Below are 19,548 nucleotides of genomic sequence, written 5' to 3'. Positions count from 1 at the left end.
ATTTTGTGTGATAACAATGATTTAGTTAAACAATATAACATACAACAAAATACATATATTTGAAAACGTAACCTAAAAACCAAAAACGAAACCCGAATGTAAAACGTAAAATAAGAATGTAAAACATAAAACAAAAAAATCGGGGAACAAATAATCAGAATAACAATTAACCTTTAGATATTTTAATTAGATATGTTGAAAATACTTCGACAGCACGTGGTGTACAGTTTATTTTGAAAAATAGTATTTCAGAAATCAGATTTATTACGTATGTGGCGTGAAAGCTTCTTAAATTTATAACAACTATTTTCCTTTTTTAGAATTAATTAATGGTAGTGCAGGCCTTTGCAAAAGGGTTGTAGTCTATCCCTGACGTAATTCTGTAGAGCAAGATGTGAAGGAAACAAAGGACAAAGCTAGAAACGGAATTAAAGTCCAGGAATAAGTAATAAAAACTTTATTGTTTGTCGATGACATTTTCATCTGTCAGTGACAGCGAAGGATCTGCAAGAGCAGGCGAACGGAATGGATAGTGTCTTGGAAAGAGGTTATAAGATGAATATCAACGAAACTAAAACGAGGGGAATAGAATTCAGTTGAATTAAATCAGGCGATGCTGAGAGGATTTGATTAGGAAATGAAAAAATAAAAGTAGTATATGAGTATTGCTGTTTAGGCAGGAAAGTAATTGATGATGGCCGAAGCAGACAGTGAGTGGCAAAACTCATGGGATTGGCGGACCTATCATTTGGGCTCAGGTGAGTCATGTGGAAATGTTTCCGATGGTTTTATGGCTGCACGACGGGAATTAGATTCTGAAAGCGGAATGGTAGTTGGAGCTAGACGCAAAGGACATTCGATTTAGGAACTCATTACAGAATTCAATACTAGGAGACCCACAGTGTCAAGAGTGTGTCGAGAGTACCGGATTTCAGGCATTATCTCTCGCCACGGACAATCCAGTGACAGAGAGCAGTGGCGTTTTGGTAGAGCTGTGAGTGCCACTAGTCAAACAGCAGTGTGCGAAATAACCGCAGAAATCAGTGTGGGACGTACGACGAACGTATTCATTAGGACAGTGCGGGGAAATTTTGCGTTAATCGGCTACGGCAGCAGACGACCGACGCGCGTTCCTTTGCTAACAGCACGACATCGCCTGTAGTGGCTCTGCTGGGCTCGTGACCGTATCGGTTGGACCCTAGATGGCTGGGAAACCGTGGCCTGGTCAGACTAATTCCGATTTCAGTTGGTAAGAGCTGACGGTAGGATACGAGTGTGGCGCAGATCCCAAGAAACCATGGCTCCAAGCTGTCGTCAAGGCAACGTGCGAGCTAGTAGTTGCTCCATAAAGATGTGGGCTGTGTTTACATGGAATGGACTGGGTCCTCTGGTCAAACTGTACCTGTCATTGACTGGAAATTGTCATCTTCGGCTACTTTAACACCATTTATGGACTTCATGTCCCAAACAAGGTTGGAATTTTTATGGGTGACAACGTGCCAGGTCACAGGACCACAGTTGTTCGCGACTGAATTGAAGAATATTCTGAACGAATCAGCAAATGATTTGGCTACCCAGGTCGCCGGACATCAATCCCAACGAACTTTTATGGTATGTAATCGAAAAGTCGTTTCGTGCACAAGATCCTGCACCGGCTACACTTTCGAAATTGTGGACCGCTATAAAGTCAGCATTTCTCTATATTTCTGCAAGAGACATTCAGCAACTTGGAGAGTCCATGTTGCTGTACAACCCCGAACAAAAGGTGGTCCGACAGCGGCAGCCGCTGTGGCCGAGCGGTTCTGGGCGCTTCAGTCCGGAACCGCGATGCTACTACGGTCGCAGGTTCGAATCCTGCCTCGGGCATGGATGTGTGTGATGTCCTTAGGTCAGTTAGGTTTAAGTAGTTCTAAGTCTAGGGGACTGATGACCTCAGATGTTAAGTCCCATACTGCTTAGAGCCATTTGAACCATTTGAGGCCCTACAGCATATTAGAAGGTATCCCATGACTTTCGTCACTTCATTGTAAAATGGAGCCTGGGAATAGCAAGGTAAGCGTTTCCGTAAAAAGAGGTATTCGTTAACATGAACTATAAATATAAGTGCTAGGTAGTCCTATCTGACGGTATTGGTGTATACTGTAGGCATGTACGAAAGTTAAACGTGGACGATAAGTAGTTAAGAGAGAATCTTTCGAAATGTGGTTTTACAGAAGAATGTTGAAAATTTTATGGGTAGATCAGATAACTAACGAAGAGATACTGAATCGACCCGAGGAAAAAAGATATTTGCGGATTAACTTAATTAAAAGAAGAGATCGGTTGATGGGGTCATTGTGAATCATAAAGGAATCGCCAGTTTGGAAATGGAAGAAAGTTTGGAGATAAAAATTATAGAGAGGGACCAGGGCTTGAATACAGAGAGCATGTTCAAATAGATGTAGGTAGTGTAGTTATGGAGAGATGAAGACGCTTCCGTCAGGATAGACTAACATGGAGAGCTGCGTCAAACCAGTCTTCGGACTGAAGACTACAAGAATAACATCAACAACGTGCCACCATAAAATTTTTAATCTTAAATTTGGTAACGTAAAAAAGTGATGGTATGGAATATGCCAATATCTAACTCACAACCTATTATAAAGGTTGCGTTCCCATACTCAAGGGAGGATTTCTTGAGAAGCGTCAATACTGAGGTATAGAAACAAGACTTTTCTGTTGCAGTCAGCCGTACTTAGAGTGAAGAAGAAACGCTTCTGGAATATAGTAAACAGAAACAAATTTTCATTCTTGAAAAGAGCAGCGTGTAACATAACGTCTTTTTCTGATTCACGTGTCAGACGTGTCAAACATACTGCTGAACGTATTGATGCTGGCTTACGGGCGGCGAGACTTCACAATCCCCTAATTACGAAGCAATGACCAGTGAAATGCAGTGCCAAAAGTCTCACTGACTTTTGAGATTTGAGTTTCTTATAATGGATTTTTGTACCATCTTAGCTACAGTATGTAGTATGAAACAATTACTTACTCTACATAAGAATGTTTTGATACTAAAATTATGGTTAAGTATTAAACATTGTACATATAATGTATATTATTGCTTGTGTCCAACTACAAATTTAGGTTCAAAAAACAAATGGTGCTCGCTGGCTCTATGATATTGTAGAATGCACTCTTAGGTAAAAAATTTTTAAGTATCCCTGATATAAAAATATGTGTGGAAGGACGGAGCAAAAAACATGATAGAAATGTTTGAGTATCTATGCTTTAGTGCAGTTTGGGTAGGTTTGGCTTAAGACTTAATTTGTTTGATCTGCTGTAAACAGACTGTTATTAAATACATTCAGAAATGCTGGTCTCACCGGATACAACTAAAGACCGTGTACAAAAATATAGTAATTATAGTGAGAACGTGATGACAATATTTTTCTTATATACAGAAAAAATAAATGTGCTCTTCGTAGTTGACCCTGAGGAAAATTAAATGTCACATGAGTCCTATGACGCATTTACATTGCATTCAGTTTATTCTGTTGCACACCTTTACATAGTTTTTCTTAATTTTCGCAAGTAAAACCAAGAACGATCAATACATTAGCTAAACGATGACTCATAATTAGTCTTATAGTAACGTGAATGGCTGAATCACCCGTGCAGGTGTGACTGTAGGGTTGCTGTTGTGTGTGTTGCAGTGATCGAACTGGCGTGCGGTGACTACGGCGAGGACAAGATCGACAGGCTGGTGGAAGGCACCGAGAACGGTCGCACTTTGCAGTGGTTTGCGGAACCTGAGGCCTTGGCCTACCAGAAACCACCGCGCAGGTGTAAGTATGCGGACTGAGGTACAGCCTCGTTCGTCCATGGCTCTGTTACGCTTCACCGACTAAATTACTGAAATCTTAATAACTTTACCTATTCTTTAATGATGACAACACTTTTCTGAAGAACTTCAGTAAAAAGCCAGAATGTCTCTTACTGTAGATTGTTGGTTCTGAAACAAATTTATTAAATGAACCTTTATGAATAACAGGTAAAACAGTTCGCTCTGTCCCTTGGAGCAGCGAATGTTGTTGTTGTTGTGGTCTTCAGTCCGGTGACTGGTTTGATGCAGCTCTCCATACTATTCTATCCTGTGCAAGCTTCTTCATCTCCAAGTACCTACTGCAAACTACATCTTTCTGAATCTGCTTAGTGTATTCATCTCTTGGTCTCCCTCTACGATTTTTACCCTCCACGCTGCCCTCTAACACTAAATTGGTGATCCCTTGATGCCTCAGAACATGTCCTACAAACCGATCCCTTCTTCTAGTCAAGTTCTGCCACAAACTGCTGTTCTCCCCAATTCTGTTCAATACTTCATCATTAGTTATGTGATCTACCCATCTAATCTTCAGCATTCTTCTGTAGCACCACATTTCGAAAGCTTCTATTCTCTTCTTGTCCAAACTATTTATCGTCCATGTTTTACTTCCATACATGGCTACACTCCATACAAATACTTTCAGAAACGACTTCCTTACACTTAAATCTATACTCGATGTTAACAAATTTGTCTTCTTCATAAACGCTTTCCTCGCCATTGCCAGTCTACATTTTATATCCTCTCTACTTCGACCATCATCAGTTATTTTGCTCCCCAAATAGAAAAACTCCAATTCGACTACATTCCATTATCCTCGTTTTGCCTTTGTTGATGTTCATCTTATATCCTCCTTTCAAGACACTGTCCATTCCGTTCAACCGCTCTTCCAAGTCCTTTGCTGTCTCTGACAGAATTACAATGTCATCGGGAAACCTCAAAGATTTTATTTCGTCTCCATGGATTTTAATATCTACTCCGAATTTTTCATTTGTTTCCTTTACTGCTTGTTCAATATACAGATTGAATAACATCGGGGAGAGGCTACAACCCTGTCTCACTCCCTTCCCAACCACTGCTTCCCTTTCATGCCTCTCGACTATTATAACTGCCATCTGGTTTCTGTACAAATTGTAAACAGCCTTTCGCTCCATGTATTTTACCCCTGCCACCTTCAGAATTCGAAGGAGAGTATTCCAGTCAACATTGTGAAAAGCTGTATTCCAGTCAACATGGACATAGCAAAAATAAAAAAATGACAAATAGAAGATTGCACACACACACAGACAGACCACACACAAACACACGTATATACACATACATGCACGTAACTTAAATTTTGTCTAGCAAATGAAAACCGTTGACTGTCCCAGAAGTCAATTAAAATAGTTCCAATCCCCCAGTCGGACTACGGCTTTCTTGGAGGGTTTCTTAGTCTTCAAGCGAATACCGTACTGGAAGTCCCCTCCCAAAGATTCTCAAATGAGATTTTCGCTTCTGGTACACCCCGCCCCCTTTCGCTGCATCACTCGCGAACTTGGAAGAAAAACTGTCTGTAAACGTTATTGGATGTGTTTGGAAGTAATATGTTGCTTGACTCTCATTGGAAAGTTTTCTTTTCTTTTTTTTTCTTTTCTGAGTCGTCTGTCTTCTGAGTTGTCCGATGCGGTCTCCCACGAATTCCTCTCCTGTGCCAACATCTTCATCTCGGAGAAGCACTTGCAACCTATGTCCTGGATTATTTACTGGGTATATTCCGGTCTTTGCCTTCCTCTACAGCTTTTATCCTCTAAATCTCTCTCTAGTACATGGAAGTTGTTCCGTGATGGCCGGTTGGTGACCGAGCGGTTCTAGGCGCTTCAGTCCGGAACCGCGCGACTGCTAGGGTCGTAGGTTCGAATCCTACCTCGGGTATGGATGTGTGTGATGCCCTTAGGTTAGTTAGGTTTAAGAAGTTCTAAGTTCTAGGGGACTGATGACCTCAGATGTTAAGCCCCATAGTGCTCAGAGCCATCTGAACCATTCCCTGAAGTCGTAACAGATGTCGTACCATTCTGTCCCTATTGTCAATGTTTTCCGAATATTCCTTTCCTTGTCGATTCTTCAGAGAACCTCCTCATTCCATACCTTACCAGTCCACCTAATTTACAACGTTCATCTATAGCATCACATCTCAAATGCTTCGATTCTCATCAGTTCAGGTTTTCCCACTGTCCCCATTTCACTATCATATACAATGCTTTGCTCCAAATGTACATTCTCAGAATAGTCTTCCTCAAATTAAGGCCTAAGCTTGGAACTAGTAGACTACTCTTGGCCAGGACCGCCCTTTTCGCCAGTGCTAGCCTGTTTTTTATGTCCTTATTCCGTCCGTCATGGATTATTTTACTGCCTAAGTAGCAGAATTCCTTAACTTCATTCTACTTTAGTCTTGCCTCCATTATCAAACACAACGTCAGAACTTCCCGTCTGGTGCCTTTACCTTTTCTAAAGCCAAACTGATCCTCATCTAACAAAGCCTCAATTTTCTTTTCCGTCCTCTCGTATATTATTCTTGTAAGAAAATTGGATGCATCAGCTGTTACACTGTTGATGCGATAATTCTCGCACTTGTCCGCTGTTGCGTGAATGACGTTTCTCCGGAAGTCAGATGGTGTCTCATACATTCTATACACCAACGTGAATAATCGTTTTGTTGCCACCTTCCCCCAGTGATTTTAGAAATTCTGATGGAATGTTACCCATCCCTTCTGCTTTATTTGATCTCAAGTCTTCCAAAGCTCTTGGAATGTACATTCTCTAAATTTTTGCAGTAAACACCACCTTGATGCACAGCGCCTCTCGTTTAATGTCTGCCGCTGGAGTTGGATAAGCGTCTCCTTTGCACTACTGCACTTATCAAACATGTGACGAAACGTGATACTCTTCTTTGGATCGTTTCATTTTTCTCCATCAGTCCTACGTGGTATGAGACAAAGACTGACGAGCAGTACTCAAAGACCGGTTGAACGAGGTTTTAGTAAGCTGTCTCTACGATTGGTGAATTACCTCTCAGTTATTCCAATGAGCCAGTCCCTAAGACATGCTTCAACTACATGTAGTCTTACGTGTCCGTAGCACTTTTAGTCCGTTTCAGACGCATACTATTGGTTGTTTAACTATTGTAACAGTTTCTGGCCTTTGATTATTAATCCTTTAATCGAAAAATAACGAGTCTTTCCTCTTATTCAGGTATAATAAATTTCATTTATTTATCTTGAGTATCAGCTGATTATACCTGCAGCAATTGTCGATCCTCTGAATGTCATCATCCATTTCACTGCAGTTTCTTGTGTCTCAACGTCTCTATAAGCAACAACACTGTTCGCAAAAAGCCTCACAGAGCGTCCGACGTTATCCACCAGACCATTGATTGCTATCTTGAACTATAAGGACACCGTAACACTCCCTCGCTGGTCGCCAGAAGTTATTTTTACATCCGATGACTTTGCCCCGTTAAGAACGACGTATTCTCTCCTATCAAGTCCTGAATGCAGCCAAAAAGCTGGTCAGATATATCGCAAGCTCATATATAGTTCTCAGTGCGAGAGTGCTGATCTGTACAAAAAAAATGTTTCAAATGGCTCTGAGCACTATGGGACTTAACGTCTGAGGTCATCAGTCCCCTAGAACTTAGAGCTACTTAAACGTAACTAACCTAAGGACATCACACACATCCATGCCCGAGGCAGGATTCCAACCTGCGACCGTAGCAGTCGCGCGGTTCCAGACTGAAGCGCCTAGAACCGCTCGGCAACACCAGCTGGCTGATCTGTACCGAAACTTGGCGGGGCACTTTAAATTACATATCTTCTGATTTGTAGAATATATACTGTTATTTGATACAAATTCGATCTGTGTGGGTGTGTGTCCAAAGCTTCAAATTGAACGCTTGCCTTTTAAAGAAAATTCTATGATGGACTAGTTATCTTTGCACATCTCACATAGCAACTCAGAAGTTCAAATTCCAGTTACGTTTTCCATATACGGAACACTTACTGTCCGTGAAACGAAGGTCTCTAGATTGGAACTCCAAACAGACTTCAGAGCTTGCACTTTTACTAAGTGAAAGCCAGAGAGTTCTATCCTAAAGTTTAAAAAGTTAACTTGATATTAATGAATCCATTCGTCATTGCTTTGTGGAACATGCTTATATTTAAGAATGGAAAAAAAATTGTGAAAGTTGCACGCTCCTGATATTTCTTATGAAGTCAGCATCTAATACCAAGGTCGTCAAAGACGATAGTATGCTTGTAAGCAACTTGAGAGAACAGATTAAGTAATAGGTACGAAAACACTTTTAAAATTGTTTACTTCGCTACATTGGTCATCCAATTTTTAGCTGCATCCTGCCGTCTTTGATAATGTGACATCGAAAACCATTTTATTGGTATCCAAGATTTCGCAGGTTAAGTTTGCAGCATCTATTTCTTCCAAGTTACGCACCTGATTGATATCGTGTCTGTCCTCCAAAACGATAGTACGCAGGTAAGTATCTGAAGCTGATAGCAAACAGGTAAACAAATTTTTAACAGATTTCAGGGGCACTAGCACGTGATTTTAATAAGAAGTTATCGGTTTTGGCAGATATCGGCCGCTTGCAGATTATAAGACGTATGCAGCACTTCACTCCATAGTGTTGTTTTTTGAGTGACCTGAAGCCGGTGACGGTGAAACGAGTAATTTCTTATTGAAAGCGTTTGTAACACGTCTACAGCACAGCCTAAATTGCAGCCTTTCCTCTTTCTTTCTATTTTTAGGGTTCCATATCTCGATCGGATTTCTTATTGGATCTCTTTCCTGGGTCAAAACAATAGTCTGGAAGGCAACAGTATCTTATCAATGATCGATTTCGATTTCATGTAGAAGTCATCTTCAGAAAATGAGCACCATCTGGCTGCTGCTGGTGGCTCGTCGGATGCTCACGAGGCAACACAATTCTATTAACCCAGTTGTATCATCAGATCGCTGTTATTCCTCTGGCCCATATTGTCCAAATTTATGAACTTTGTTGTCCGTCTGTCTGTCTGTCCAATTGTTAAGACCCCTTTTTCTCAGGAACGTGTAAACGTAACGAGTTGAAATCTATGTCACGTAGTAAGATCTACCGTCCTTTGGCGGTGTAAGAAATGTAAGCTTCTAAGTCAATTTAATCAAAAGATACCATTTGTATCACTTATTTTGACACTCATAAAACTCACTCATCAAAATCTATATGGTACTTCCCGCTGACCTATAATCATTAAATTCGGCAAAAAGGAAGATTTCACAGTAAAATTAAAATAAAAAATAGCACCCTATATGCGGTTTCCTTCACAGATGAACCAGTATTTTCTATAATTCTCCCAATAAAGCGAAGTCAACCAATCGTCTTCACTATAGTCCGTGAGACGAGTGATTGGTACTGACAGTCCCGGCGGGCAGACGGCGCTGTTGCCGAACGTGGCTCACAGCACGCGGCGCCCTGTCTGCTACACGCATTCTCTAGCAGCAGAAATAAAAGCGAGACAAAATACAAGTCGTATTGGTACGCGTGAATTTATGTAAAGTTGATGCTTGAAATATATTAACTCGAAAACTGATAAGAGCTATTTAGTACAAGTATCTAAGATGCTGAAACATAATAAAGTTATTTGTTAAACTTCACAAATGAAATGAAAACTATTTTCGCAAGTTGTTGAACATTAGCAGTTTTGGTTTCCATTGTTAAGTATTAGCATTATTAATTTGTTCTACTACAAGCTACAGAATAATTGGTCAGTGTATTAAGAGTTATAATCTGAAGAAAGTACTCACAATAGCCGGCCGAAGTGGCCGTGCGGTTAAAGGCGCTGCAGTCTCGAACCGCAAGACCGCTACGGTCGCAGGTTCGAATCCTGCCTCGGGCATGTATGTTTGTGATGTCCTTAGGTTAGTTAGGTTTAACTAGTTCTAAGTTCTAGGGGACTAATGACCTCAGCAGTTGAGTCCCATAGTGCTCAGAGCCATTTGAACCATTTTGAGTACTCACAATATGATGATCTGGTTGTAGATCGATAGCAAACTCCCTCCTTACATTCCTGAATACGTTGTAGTTACTGTAATGGAAAAACACCACTCACATGACTGTCAGAATCTGATTTGACATTGTCCTCCTCAGCACTACTCGAACTATCACTGCTCTCTCCCAGATGTATAATTAAATTTTCGATGCATTCTTCCACAACCCCTTCGGTTTTGGCCGCCTCTCTGATGGCACTTGCAGTGCTGTTTACAATTTTAGCCCACGTCTCGCTTGTCACTTTATTGATAGCTGCTGGAAGGAGAGTTTCCACTTCAGAGATCGTGAATTTTTTATTGTTTGCAGCAATATAATTTTTTATCTGCGCCCACACTCCTTCAATTGCATTGAAGTGACAGTGGTATGGAGGAAGCCGAACGATTTCATGCCCGTGCCTTTTAGCAATCTCGTCAATTACATATGTTGGAAATTGGGGTTTCTTTTGTGCCACAAATTCGAGCAGTTCCGCCTTCCTTAAATCTTCTCTGAAATCTACTTTTCGCCGTTTCAACCACTGAATGGTATCGTCTTTTTTTGTTGCCAAGGTTGGTGCCTTATCGTGAACAACGGAATGATAAGGCGCATTGTCCATAACAATCACTGATTGACTTGTCAGATTCGTCATAAGCGATGTCTCCAACCATTCTTGAAATACTACACTGTTCATTTCTTCATGGTAATCTCCCGTCTTTTTTGACCGAAACATTTTCAAGCAGTTTGGCACAAAACCTTTCGATGTTCCTGCATGTAAGACAATAATACGCCCTCCTTTGCCAACAGGCACTGCCATTGTCCCCTCGGGCGTTCCATCATTCCAGCCTCTACGTAAAGAATGGCTGGCATTGACCCAAGTTTCATCTAACCACACTATACTTTCGAATTCCACACCCATGATCCTGCGCAGAAATCTGCACCGCCATGCAACTGCATCTGTCCTTCCCATTAATATTTTGCGTCTGTTAAACAGTGAATAGCTGAAGCCTATGTCTTTCAACACTGTACGCAACGAAAATTTGCTCCCTTTAAAAAGATCGTCTTTCTGAAGCGACACCAGTAATTTAGATAGAGTGGGATGTTCCCTTCTCTTATAATAGCTGTATATATGACGACGAATAGCGTCTTTCTGAAAATCGTCCAAAGCTGTCACCTGCTTATTTCTCGGTCGCTTCTTTCCTGGTGTGTGCAGCTATGTTGTGACACTCTCGTCACAATCTACACTATACTGTTCTTTCCCTATCTTTACAACAGTGTTCTTACTTATTTTCAATGCTGCTGCAGTTCTCTTCACAACCTGAACAACAGGAATTAAGGGCCCACCTTTGTCCTTTTCTTTCTCAAAGTAATCCCTCACAGAGCACACGAATTCACGGGCCTGGGTGTGTAGCACACTTTTCTTCCTCCGTTTCACTTCTTGTGTTGGGCTGGTACTACCCGCCGCACTAGACATTGTTTACAACGAAACATAAACAAAGAAACACTAAAAACAACAAAAACGAAATAAACTGCGAATTCAACTTCAGACAAACGACGAACGACCGCACCGCCTGCACGCGATAAACTGGTAAGTTTCATAAGCGCGCGCGACCGGGTTTCAGAGCGGCAACGTGGCCCTTGCTACCCGCTCAAAGTCAGGCCGTCATTGGCTGCCTGCCTGCGGTCGCTAGGCAACGGAAAGAGGCTACCGAGCTGTCAATATCAAAGACTCGTCTCCCAGACTATAAGACTATTCTCACGTACTCGTTCCACTTCATATCGCTTTTCCGCACTACGCCCAGATATCTCAACGACGAGAACTGATCTCTGGCCAATAAAACTGGTAGCTTTCTTCAGTATTTACTATTTTGTGTGCGCTAATCCGCAGCCACATAATATTTCAGAAACAGCAAATGTTTTATTTGGTCTTTTACTGTATTTATTTATTTCATGCTCACTATTTGGGCGTACATCCCATTTTCATGTGACAACTCTCTATGAAATGTCTCTGTGTATACTCTTTGCTGTTAAGAGGGCCAGCTTAGTGGTCTTGTGGTAAAGTGGAGTTGAACCCCGGTCGGACGATGATATATCTAAGTATGTCTTTAACCTAACTTTCGTCCCTCAGTTATGCGAATTTTCACCAGAAACAACACATTATTCACATCCCACGTTAAACTTTAGGTCCCTTTCCTCGGTAGGACTACCGGGGTAGGTTACACTCAAAAATTAGAAAATATCCTTCTTTGTGTTGTACGTGTTTTTAATTTGCTTAATTTCTTTACTTGCTCCGATAGGGTATACCTTTCTTGTCGAGACTGTAAAATGAATGAGGTGCCTACTGCCTTCGTTCACTTCATTTGAAAACCTCATTGGCTGATATTTTAAAACACTTTTTGAGAAAATCTTAAAATCTTCTAAAAACTTTTGGTAGCTGCGTTAGCTGTTAGCAATTCCTTTATTACAGTATCATACACAACCGGTTTCGCAATGATTTTATCGCACTCTCTGGTGTATAATCAATTTAACAATGATTCGTTAAAAATACACGGTCTCCCAACGTTCGGATGGCATTCAAATTGCCAGAACCGCCTAAATTGTATGGCTGTAAAATGAAACATCAAAAATGTTTCATTAACACTACGTCACCAGAGCTATTTGGTGGCCTTGCCTACCTACTTCAGGCATAGTCACGACTCGACCATGTGGGTTTCGCGAGCATTTGTTGGTTTTTCATCTCTGGTCCATACCTTCGGCTCCTAGTGTTCAACTGCATTGCCTGCACTTGCTACCCACTGGAATTTTTTATGTCTCATTCTGTAACCATCCAGTTTAAGCGGCCCTGGTAGTTCTAATTCCATCCCAACGTTGGGAGACCGTGTATTTTTAACGAACCCATGTTACATTTGTTACATATATACACCTGAGGTTGCGATAAAATCATCGCGAAATCAGCTGTGTATGATCCCGCAATAAGGCAACTACTAACCGCTGATGCAGCTACCAAAAAATTTTTAAAGGATTTTAATAGTTTTTTAATTAAATGTTTCTATCGTGTATCCGAGCTACGGATGCTCAAACCGTAAAATAACATGTTCTAAGAGGCCTTGCACGACTAAACAGGCTTCTTATAACTCACTGTCTGATTTTCAAGAAAGAAGTAAACACAATTTTCCGTTTTCTTCTGCATTATTTTCGGATAACATTCTGATAATTAAACTCTACTCACCAGAAGATTATCTTTATTCTTAAATATCTTTAAGTAAAAAGATAAAAAGCAAAACGGTGATACATTGATTCTTAAAAAGTTACTCTTTGATTCCCACAGCGAGATCGAAATCTCTCGGCTTCCAGAAGGTCTCCCGAAATCTCCAGGAGACTTCGCAGTTGAATCAACTGAAGGTGCTGCTTCGACGAGGCTTTATTAAAGTGAAACGAGATCAGGTAAGTGTTCTAAGCCTCGGTAAATGCAAAGTACTACAATTTTAATTTAGTACTCTGGATAGGGATACACTTCGTATCCGTTCAACACATTTTGCCCATTTACACAATTTACGTTTGTGATCGTGACATTCTGCCTAAGACTTATTGATGTTGGGAGACTTATAGCTCACGTGCAGCAAAAATTAACGCGATATGGTTGGATCCTGTAGCACATATCTGGATTGTTGTTTAACTGTATTATAACTAACAGCACTAAGTTACTGAAATAAACTTAACAGCTTAGAGTTACTGTAAACATAATTTTTTTATTACAGTCTTTACAGTGAAACCAATCGCACGTGCCTTTTAGTCATGGTTCACCTTTACTCACATAAGACCATTGTGAGAATACAAAACGTCACGCCAGTAATATTAGCAGGAGACGTATGATATTATCGCTCTAAAGCGGGTGAAATTTCTGTACCACCAGTTAAAATGTTATTGATTTAAGCTATTTAACTTACAACTCAGATATCTCCCTTAACTTACCGCAGTTTGGCAGAAACCATTACTCTTGGTACAACCAACTATTGGTACCATTGCCAATGACTTCAGAAATTCTGATGGAATATTGTCTATCACGTCTCCCTAATTTGATCTTAAGTCTTCAAAAACTCTTTTCAATTAATTGCGGGATATTAAAAGTCACTGATAAATCGATAACAGTCTAGCTCTTAATGTATCGACGTAAGCATTTAAATGAATGAGACGTTACCGTTCAAGAGCAATATGTTCGCTGATGCTCCCTGCCAGTAACTCGCTGATATGAACATCACTGCATCGTTCAGGTCGCTCTGTATGGGAAAAACGACTCTCGAATGTCCCTCTCCTTAGCTGAGTGGTCAGCGAGTCTGACTGCAACGCAGTGGGCCCGGGTTCGGTTCCGGGGCGGGGCGGAGATTCACTCCGGTCGGGAACTGTATGCTGCGTTGCCCCCGTCATTGTTTCATCATCGGTTCGCAAATCGCCTAATGTGTCAACTGAACAGATCTACAACTTTTTCAGGTGGAGACTCCTGGCCATCAGTGCCATACGATCATTTCGTTCATCTCTGGGAACGCTGGGTCTGTACCAGTGCTGGTTGTTGGTTTCAGACGCTGACGCACATGCGGCTACTGGTGAACATCCTGACCGGCATCATGCTGGGCGTGCTCTTCATCGAGGCCGGCGACGACGGCGCGCGCGTCCTGGACAACTACAACCTGCTGTTCGGCATTCTCATGCATCACATGATGACCACCATGATGCTCACCATCCTCACCTGTGAGTAACGCCTTCTGTAATCAATTTTTTGACTACTTATAGGACTGTAGCAAAGTGACATCTTCGATAAACGCCGATATTTCGACATGTGGCACACACCGTCACTTTCAAGGCACTAATGAAATAAGAGGGCACTGATCAAACTGAAAACGTTGGCATGCGGGGTACCCACAATACGACATAAGCCGAAAGACAACAGAAACACCGTAAATGACTAGTGCCACCACGCAATCAAAAATGACCTATGTTAGATGTTATGCATAAAGAAAATCAATGACCAACGGGGGACCTAGTGGCACTAGCTCTCTCCGTCTCGTGTTTGACCAGGGAGCGAGCAGGATTCCAGCAGAATTTAAGCGAAACACTCCACCTATATTTATAGTGTCACATGCTAATCTGATCTGAACTGTTTCCTTAATAACCCTTGGAAAGGGGTAGAAACGAAGGAGACACACACTGAGATGACAAAAAGTCATGAGATGCCTCCTAATATCGTGTCAGACAGACTTTTTCCCAGTGGACTGCAGCAGCTCGACTTGGCATGAACCCAACAAGCCGTTGGAAGTCCCCTGCAAAATATTAAACCATTCTGCCTCTGTAGGTGTCCACAATTACGAAAGTGTTGGCGGTGCAGAGTTTTTTGCACGAAGTAACGTCTCTATTATGTCCAGTAATTGTACTATGGAATTCACCTCGGGCGATATGAGTGGCCAAATCTTTCGCTCGAATCGTCCAGAACGTTCTTCAAATCAATCGCGAACAATTGTGGCCCAGTGGCTTTGCGTTCGTTGTTTGAGAAAATGAAATCCATTAATGGCGGCAAAAGGTCTTTCGTCGTACGTCCCGCACCGATTTCTTTCGTTATTTCACGCAGTGCTGTTTTGCTGTTAGCACTGACAACTTCACGAAAACGCCGCTGCTCTCGGTCACCAAGTGAAAGTCGTCGGACACTGCGTTGTCTATGCTGAGAGGTTATGCCTGAAATTTGGTATTCCCGGTACATTCTCGACGTTATTGATCTTGGAATATTGACTTCCCTAACGATTTCCGAAATGGAATGTACCGTGCGCCTGGAATCTAGTACCATTCCGCGTTCAAAGTTTGTTAATACCCGTCTTGCGCCCATTATCACTTCGTAAGCCTTTTAACGTGAGTCACCCGAGTACAATTGACAACTCTGCGAATGCACTGCCCTTTTATACCTTGTGTATGCGATACTACCGCCATCTGTATACGTGCATATCGCTATTCCATGACTTGCCACCTCACTCTAAATGAAATTACAATTAAATCAATACCATTAGCTGCTGACGGGCGTTGATATACAACGGGGACATTTTTGGAACACAACCTACGACTAGCTTAGAGACAGAAGTGGTGACACTTTCTGCAGGTCCTGACCATACTTTTGCAGGACAATGCTCAAACACGTACAGTGCAAGCTGTTACTGATTTGTTTGTCTCATGGGTCTGCTAAGTGCTATACCACCTACTGCACTCCCCAGACTTAAGCTCTCGTGAGTTCAACTCGATTCCTAAACTGAAGGAAACACTTCACGACGTTCGCTTCAGAACTACTACAAATTCGTAGGGCAATAGACCGCGCTGCTTGAATTCTCAACGTAACTGGCACTGCTAAGAGTATCCTATGACTTCCACATCGCTGGCAACGGGTTATACACAATGCTGGTGACTACTTTGAAGGTCAGCAAAACTTCGAAACTCGTATCCATTTTGTACGAGCTGTAAATAAATAGTTGCCACTATTAAAGTTCCAACCCTCGTATACGTGTAAAATATCTTAGACACCTGTGACGCTTGCGTACGCGGGAAAATGCTCCTCCTAAGCCTCTGGATCGATATCAGCCAAGCTTGATACACATATTAGGTGGACAGAGGAAGGAAAGAGGAGGTGTTGAACAGAGAGGGGAGGGAGGAGGAGATGACTTAAAAGGAGATTGGAATATGAAAACATCGGCAACATCGGGTACTCAGCTAGTTACTGAAAAATCTCGCCGGCCGGAGTGGCCGAGCAGTTCCAGGGGCTACAGTCTGGAACCGCGCAACCGCTGCGGTTGCAGGTTCGAATCCTGCCTCGGGCATGGGTGTGTGTGATGTCCTTAGATTAGTTGGGTTTAATTAGTTCTAAGTTCTAGGGGACTGATGACCTCAGAAGTTAAGTCCCATTGTGCTCAGAGCCATTGAACCATTTTTTGAAAAATCTCTTTTGATGGTGGAACACGTGAAATAATTCAGTATTTTCAAACTGTCAGACATTGTTATTGTGGCTGGGGTAAACGATCCATCTGTAACGTTTGTGTCACGTAACAAAAGTGTTCCTTTTCATTTCCTCTAATAACTCTACAACATTATACTTCCATAATAAGCAGCTTTTTATATGGACGCTATTAAAATAAGTCTGAAATTATTGTATAGCTACATAGTAGTAGCGAAGAAATGCCTTTCGATCGTATCGTATGTACTACATTTGTAAACATGACGACATCCTAAGCTGTATCTAACTTTGATGTTTCTCTTTCAGTTCCAATGGAAATGAATATTCTGAAGAAAGAACATTTTAATCGGTGGTACTCACTCAAGTCGTATTACGTGTCCACAACCATCGTCGATATTCCTGTCGCAGTAAGTACATAAGCAGTCAAAGCAATGATTGATAATATGCTTGTCAAAGCGCTACTCATTCCATTACTGTGCAGCCAGGGATATTTTTGGATAAAATTCGTACATTATGCTGAAGTGTTCCCCTCGCGCTGTTTATTTACATGTCTTGTGAGATTTCTGTCATACTTTATATTTACATCATAGTCCGTAAAATTAAGTTGATTGATAATACACTAAATTCTCTAACATTAAGCACAACTTTCATTTGCTGTACGGGATCTCACATCCCTGTCTTAATCATTACAGTCTATTTTTTGACCGAGCGAGGTGGCACAGTGGTTAGACACTGGACTCGCATTCGGGAGGACGACGGTTCAATCCCGTGTCCGGCCATCCCGATCTAGGTTTTCCGTGATTTCCCTAAATCGCTCCAGGCAAATGCCGGGATGGTTCCTTTCAAAGGGCACGGCCGACTTCCTTCCCCGTCCTTCCCTAATCCGATAAGACCGATGACCTCGCTGTCTGGTCTCCTTTCCCAAACAAACCAACCGAACTATCTATTTTTTGAGCGATAAAACCATTTTAAATATCCACTTAGGATGTAGAAGTGTTTATACAATATGACTTCTATTTCGTCACGTATTTCACTTGTAGCCTATGAAGAGCATATTAGTTAAATTACTTATCGCAAAATCTGTTCCTGTAAGCAGTACGTGATGATGAGTAAGACTATATACGCGAATTTTCGTTCTGTGTGTGTGTGTTTGTGTGTGTGTGTTTGTGTATGTTCATTCACACTTAGGTATTAATAGTTTTTAATATGATGCACGTATCACTGACGCAATTGTAAGTAATACAAAAGTGACTGGTATTGCTATAACAGGCACTGGAAAATGGCCACAGGCAGAAACTGGCCAATAACTTAATGCAATAGATGATGAGATGAAGTACATCTTGTATAAAGAGTATGATAGTCCATTGTGGACATTGAAAATGGTTTTATTATTCACAAATTATATACACTCCTGGAAATTGAAATAAGAACACCGTGAATTCATTGTCCCAGGAAGGAGAAACTTTATTGACACATTCCTGGGGTCAGATACATCACATGATCACACTGACAGAACCACAGGCACATAGACACAGGCAACAGAGCATGCACAATGTCGGCACTAGTACAGTGTATATCCACCTTTCGCAGCAATGCAGGCTGCTATTCTCCCATGGAGACGATCGTAGAGATGCTGGATGTAGTCCTGTGGAACGGCTTGCCATGCCATTTCCACCTGGCGCCTCAGTTGGACCAGCGTTCGTGCTGGACGTGCAGACCGCATGAGACGACGCTTCATCCAGTCCCAAACATGCTCAATGGGGGACAGATCCGGAGATCTTGCTGGCCAGGGTAGTTGACTTACACCTTCTAGAGCACGTTGGGTGGCACGGGATACATGCGAACGTGCATTGTCCTGTTGGAACAGCAAGTTCACTTGCCGGTCTAGGAATGGTAGAACGATGGGTTCGATGACGGTTTGGATGTACCGTGCACTATTCAGTGTCCCCTCGACGATCACCAGTGGTGTAGGGCCAGTGTAGGAGATCGCTCCCCACACCATGATGCCGGGTGTTGGCCCTGTGTGCCTCGGTCGTATGCAGTCCTGATTGTGGCGCTCACCTGCACGGCGCCAAACACGCATACGACCATCATTGGCACCAAGGCAGAAGCGACTCTCATCGCTGAAGACGACACGTCTCCATTCGTCCCTCCATTCACGCCAGTCGCGACACCACTGGAGGCGGGCTGCACGATGTTGGGGCGTGAGCGGAAGACGGCCTAACGGTGTGCGGGACCGTAGCCCAGCTTCATGGAGACGGTTGCGAATGGTCCTCGCCGATACCCCAGGAGCAACAGTGTCCCTAATTTGCTGGGAAGTGGCGGTGCGGTCCGCTACGGCACTGCGTAGGATCCTACGGTCTTGGCGTGCATCCGTGCGTCGCTGCGGTCCGGTCCCAGGTCGACGGGCACGTGCACCTTCCGCCGACCACTGGCGACAACATCGATGTACTGTGGAGACCTCACGCCCCACGTGTTGAGCAATTCGGCGGTACGTCCACCCGGCCTCCCGCATGCCCACTATACGCCCTCGCTCAAAGTCCGTCAACTGCACATACGGTTCACGTCCACGCTGTCGCGGCATGCTACCAGTGTTAAAGACTGCGATGGAGCTCCGTATGCCACGGCAAACAGGCTGACACTGACGGCGGC

General features: G+C 42.5%; 1 protein-coding gene across 1 annotated transcript in view; it reads left to right on the top strand.

Annotated features, from left to right (window-relative positions):
• LOC126195069 (ATP-binding cassette subfamily G member 4) overlaps positions 1–19,548 on the top strand; it is a 219,579-nt gene that overhangs the window by 184,542 nt on the left and 15,489 nt on the right. Inside the window, exons 6-9 of the mRNA XM_049933519.1 lie at positions 3,696–3,827; positions 13,243–13,358; positions 14,492–14,660; positions 17,203–17,303. Of these exons, the coding sequence (XP_049789476.1) occupies positions 3,696–3,827; positions 13,243–13,358; positions 14,492–14,660; positions 17,203–17,303 (518 nt within the window). The remainder of the gene's footprint in view (positions 1–3,695; positions 3,828–13,242; positions 13,359–14,491; positions 14,661–17,202; positions 17,304–19,548) is intronic.

Source organism: Schistocerca nitens, chromosome 7, assembly GCF_023898315.1.
Source record: "Schistocerca nitens isolate TAMUIC-IGC-003100 chromosome 7, iqSchNite1.1, whole genome shotgun sequence".
In the NCBI taxonomy this organism is placed as follows: Eukaryota; Metazoa; Arthropoda; class Insecta; order Orthoptera; family Acrididae; genus Schistocerca; species Schistocerca nitens.
This window is presented reverse-complemented; position numbering and strand designations above follow the sequence as displayed.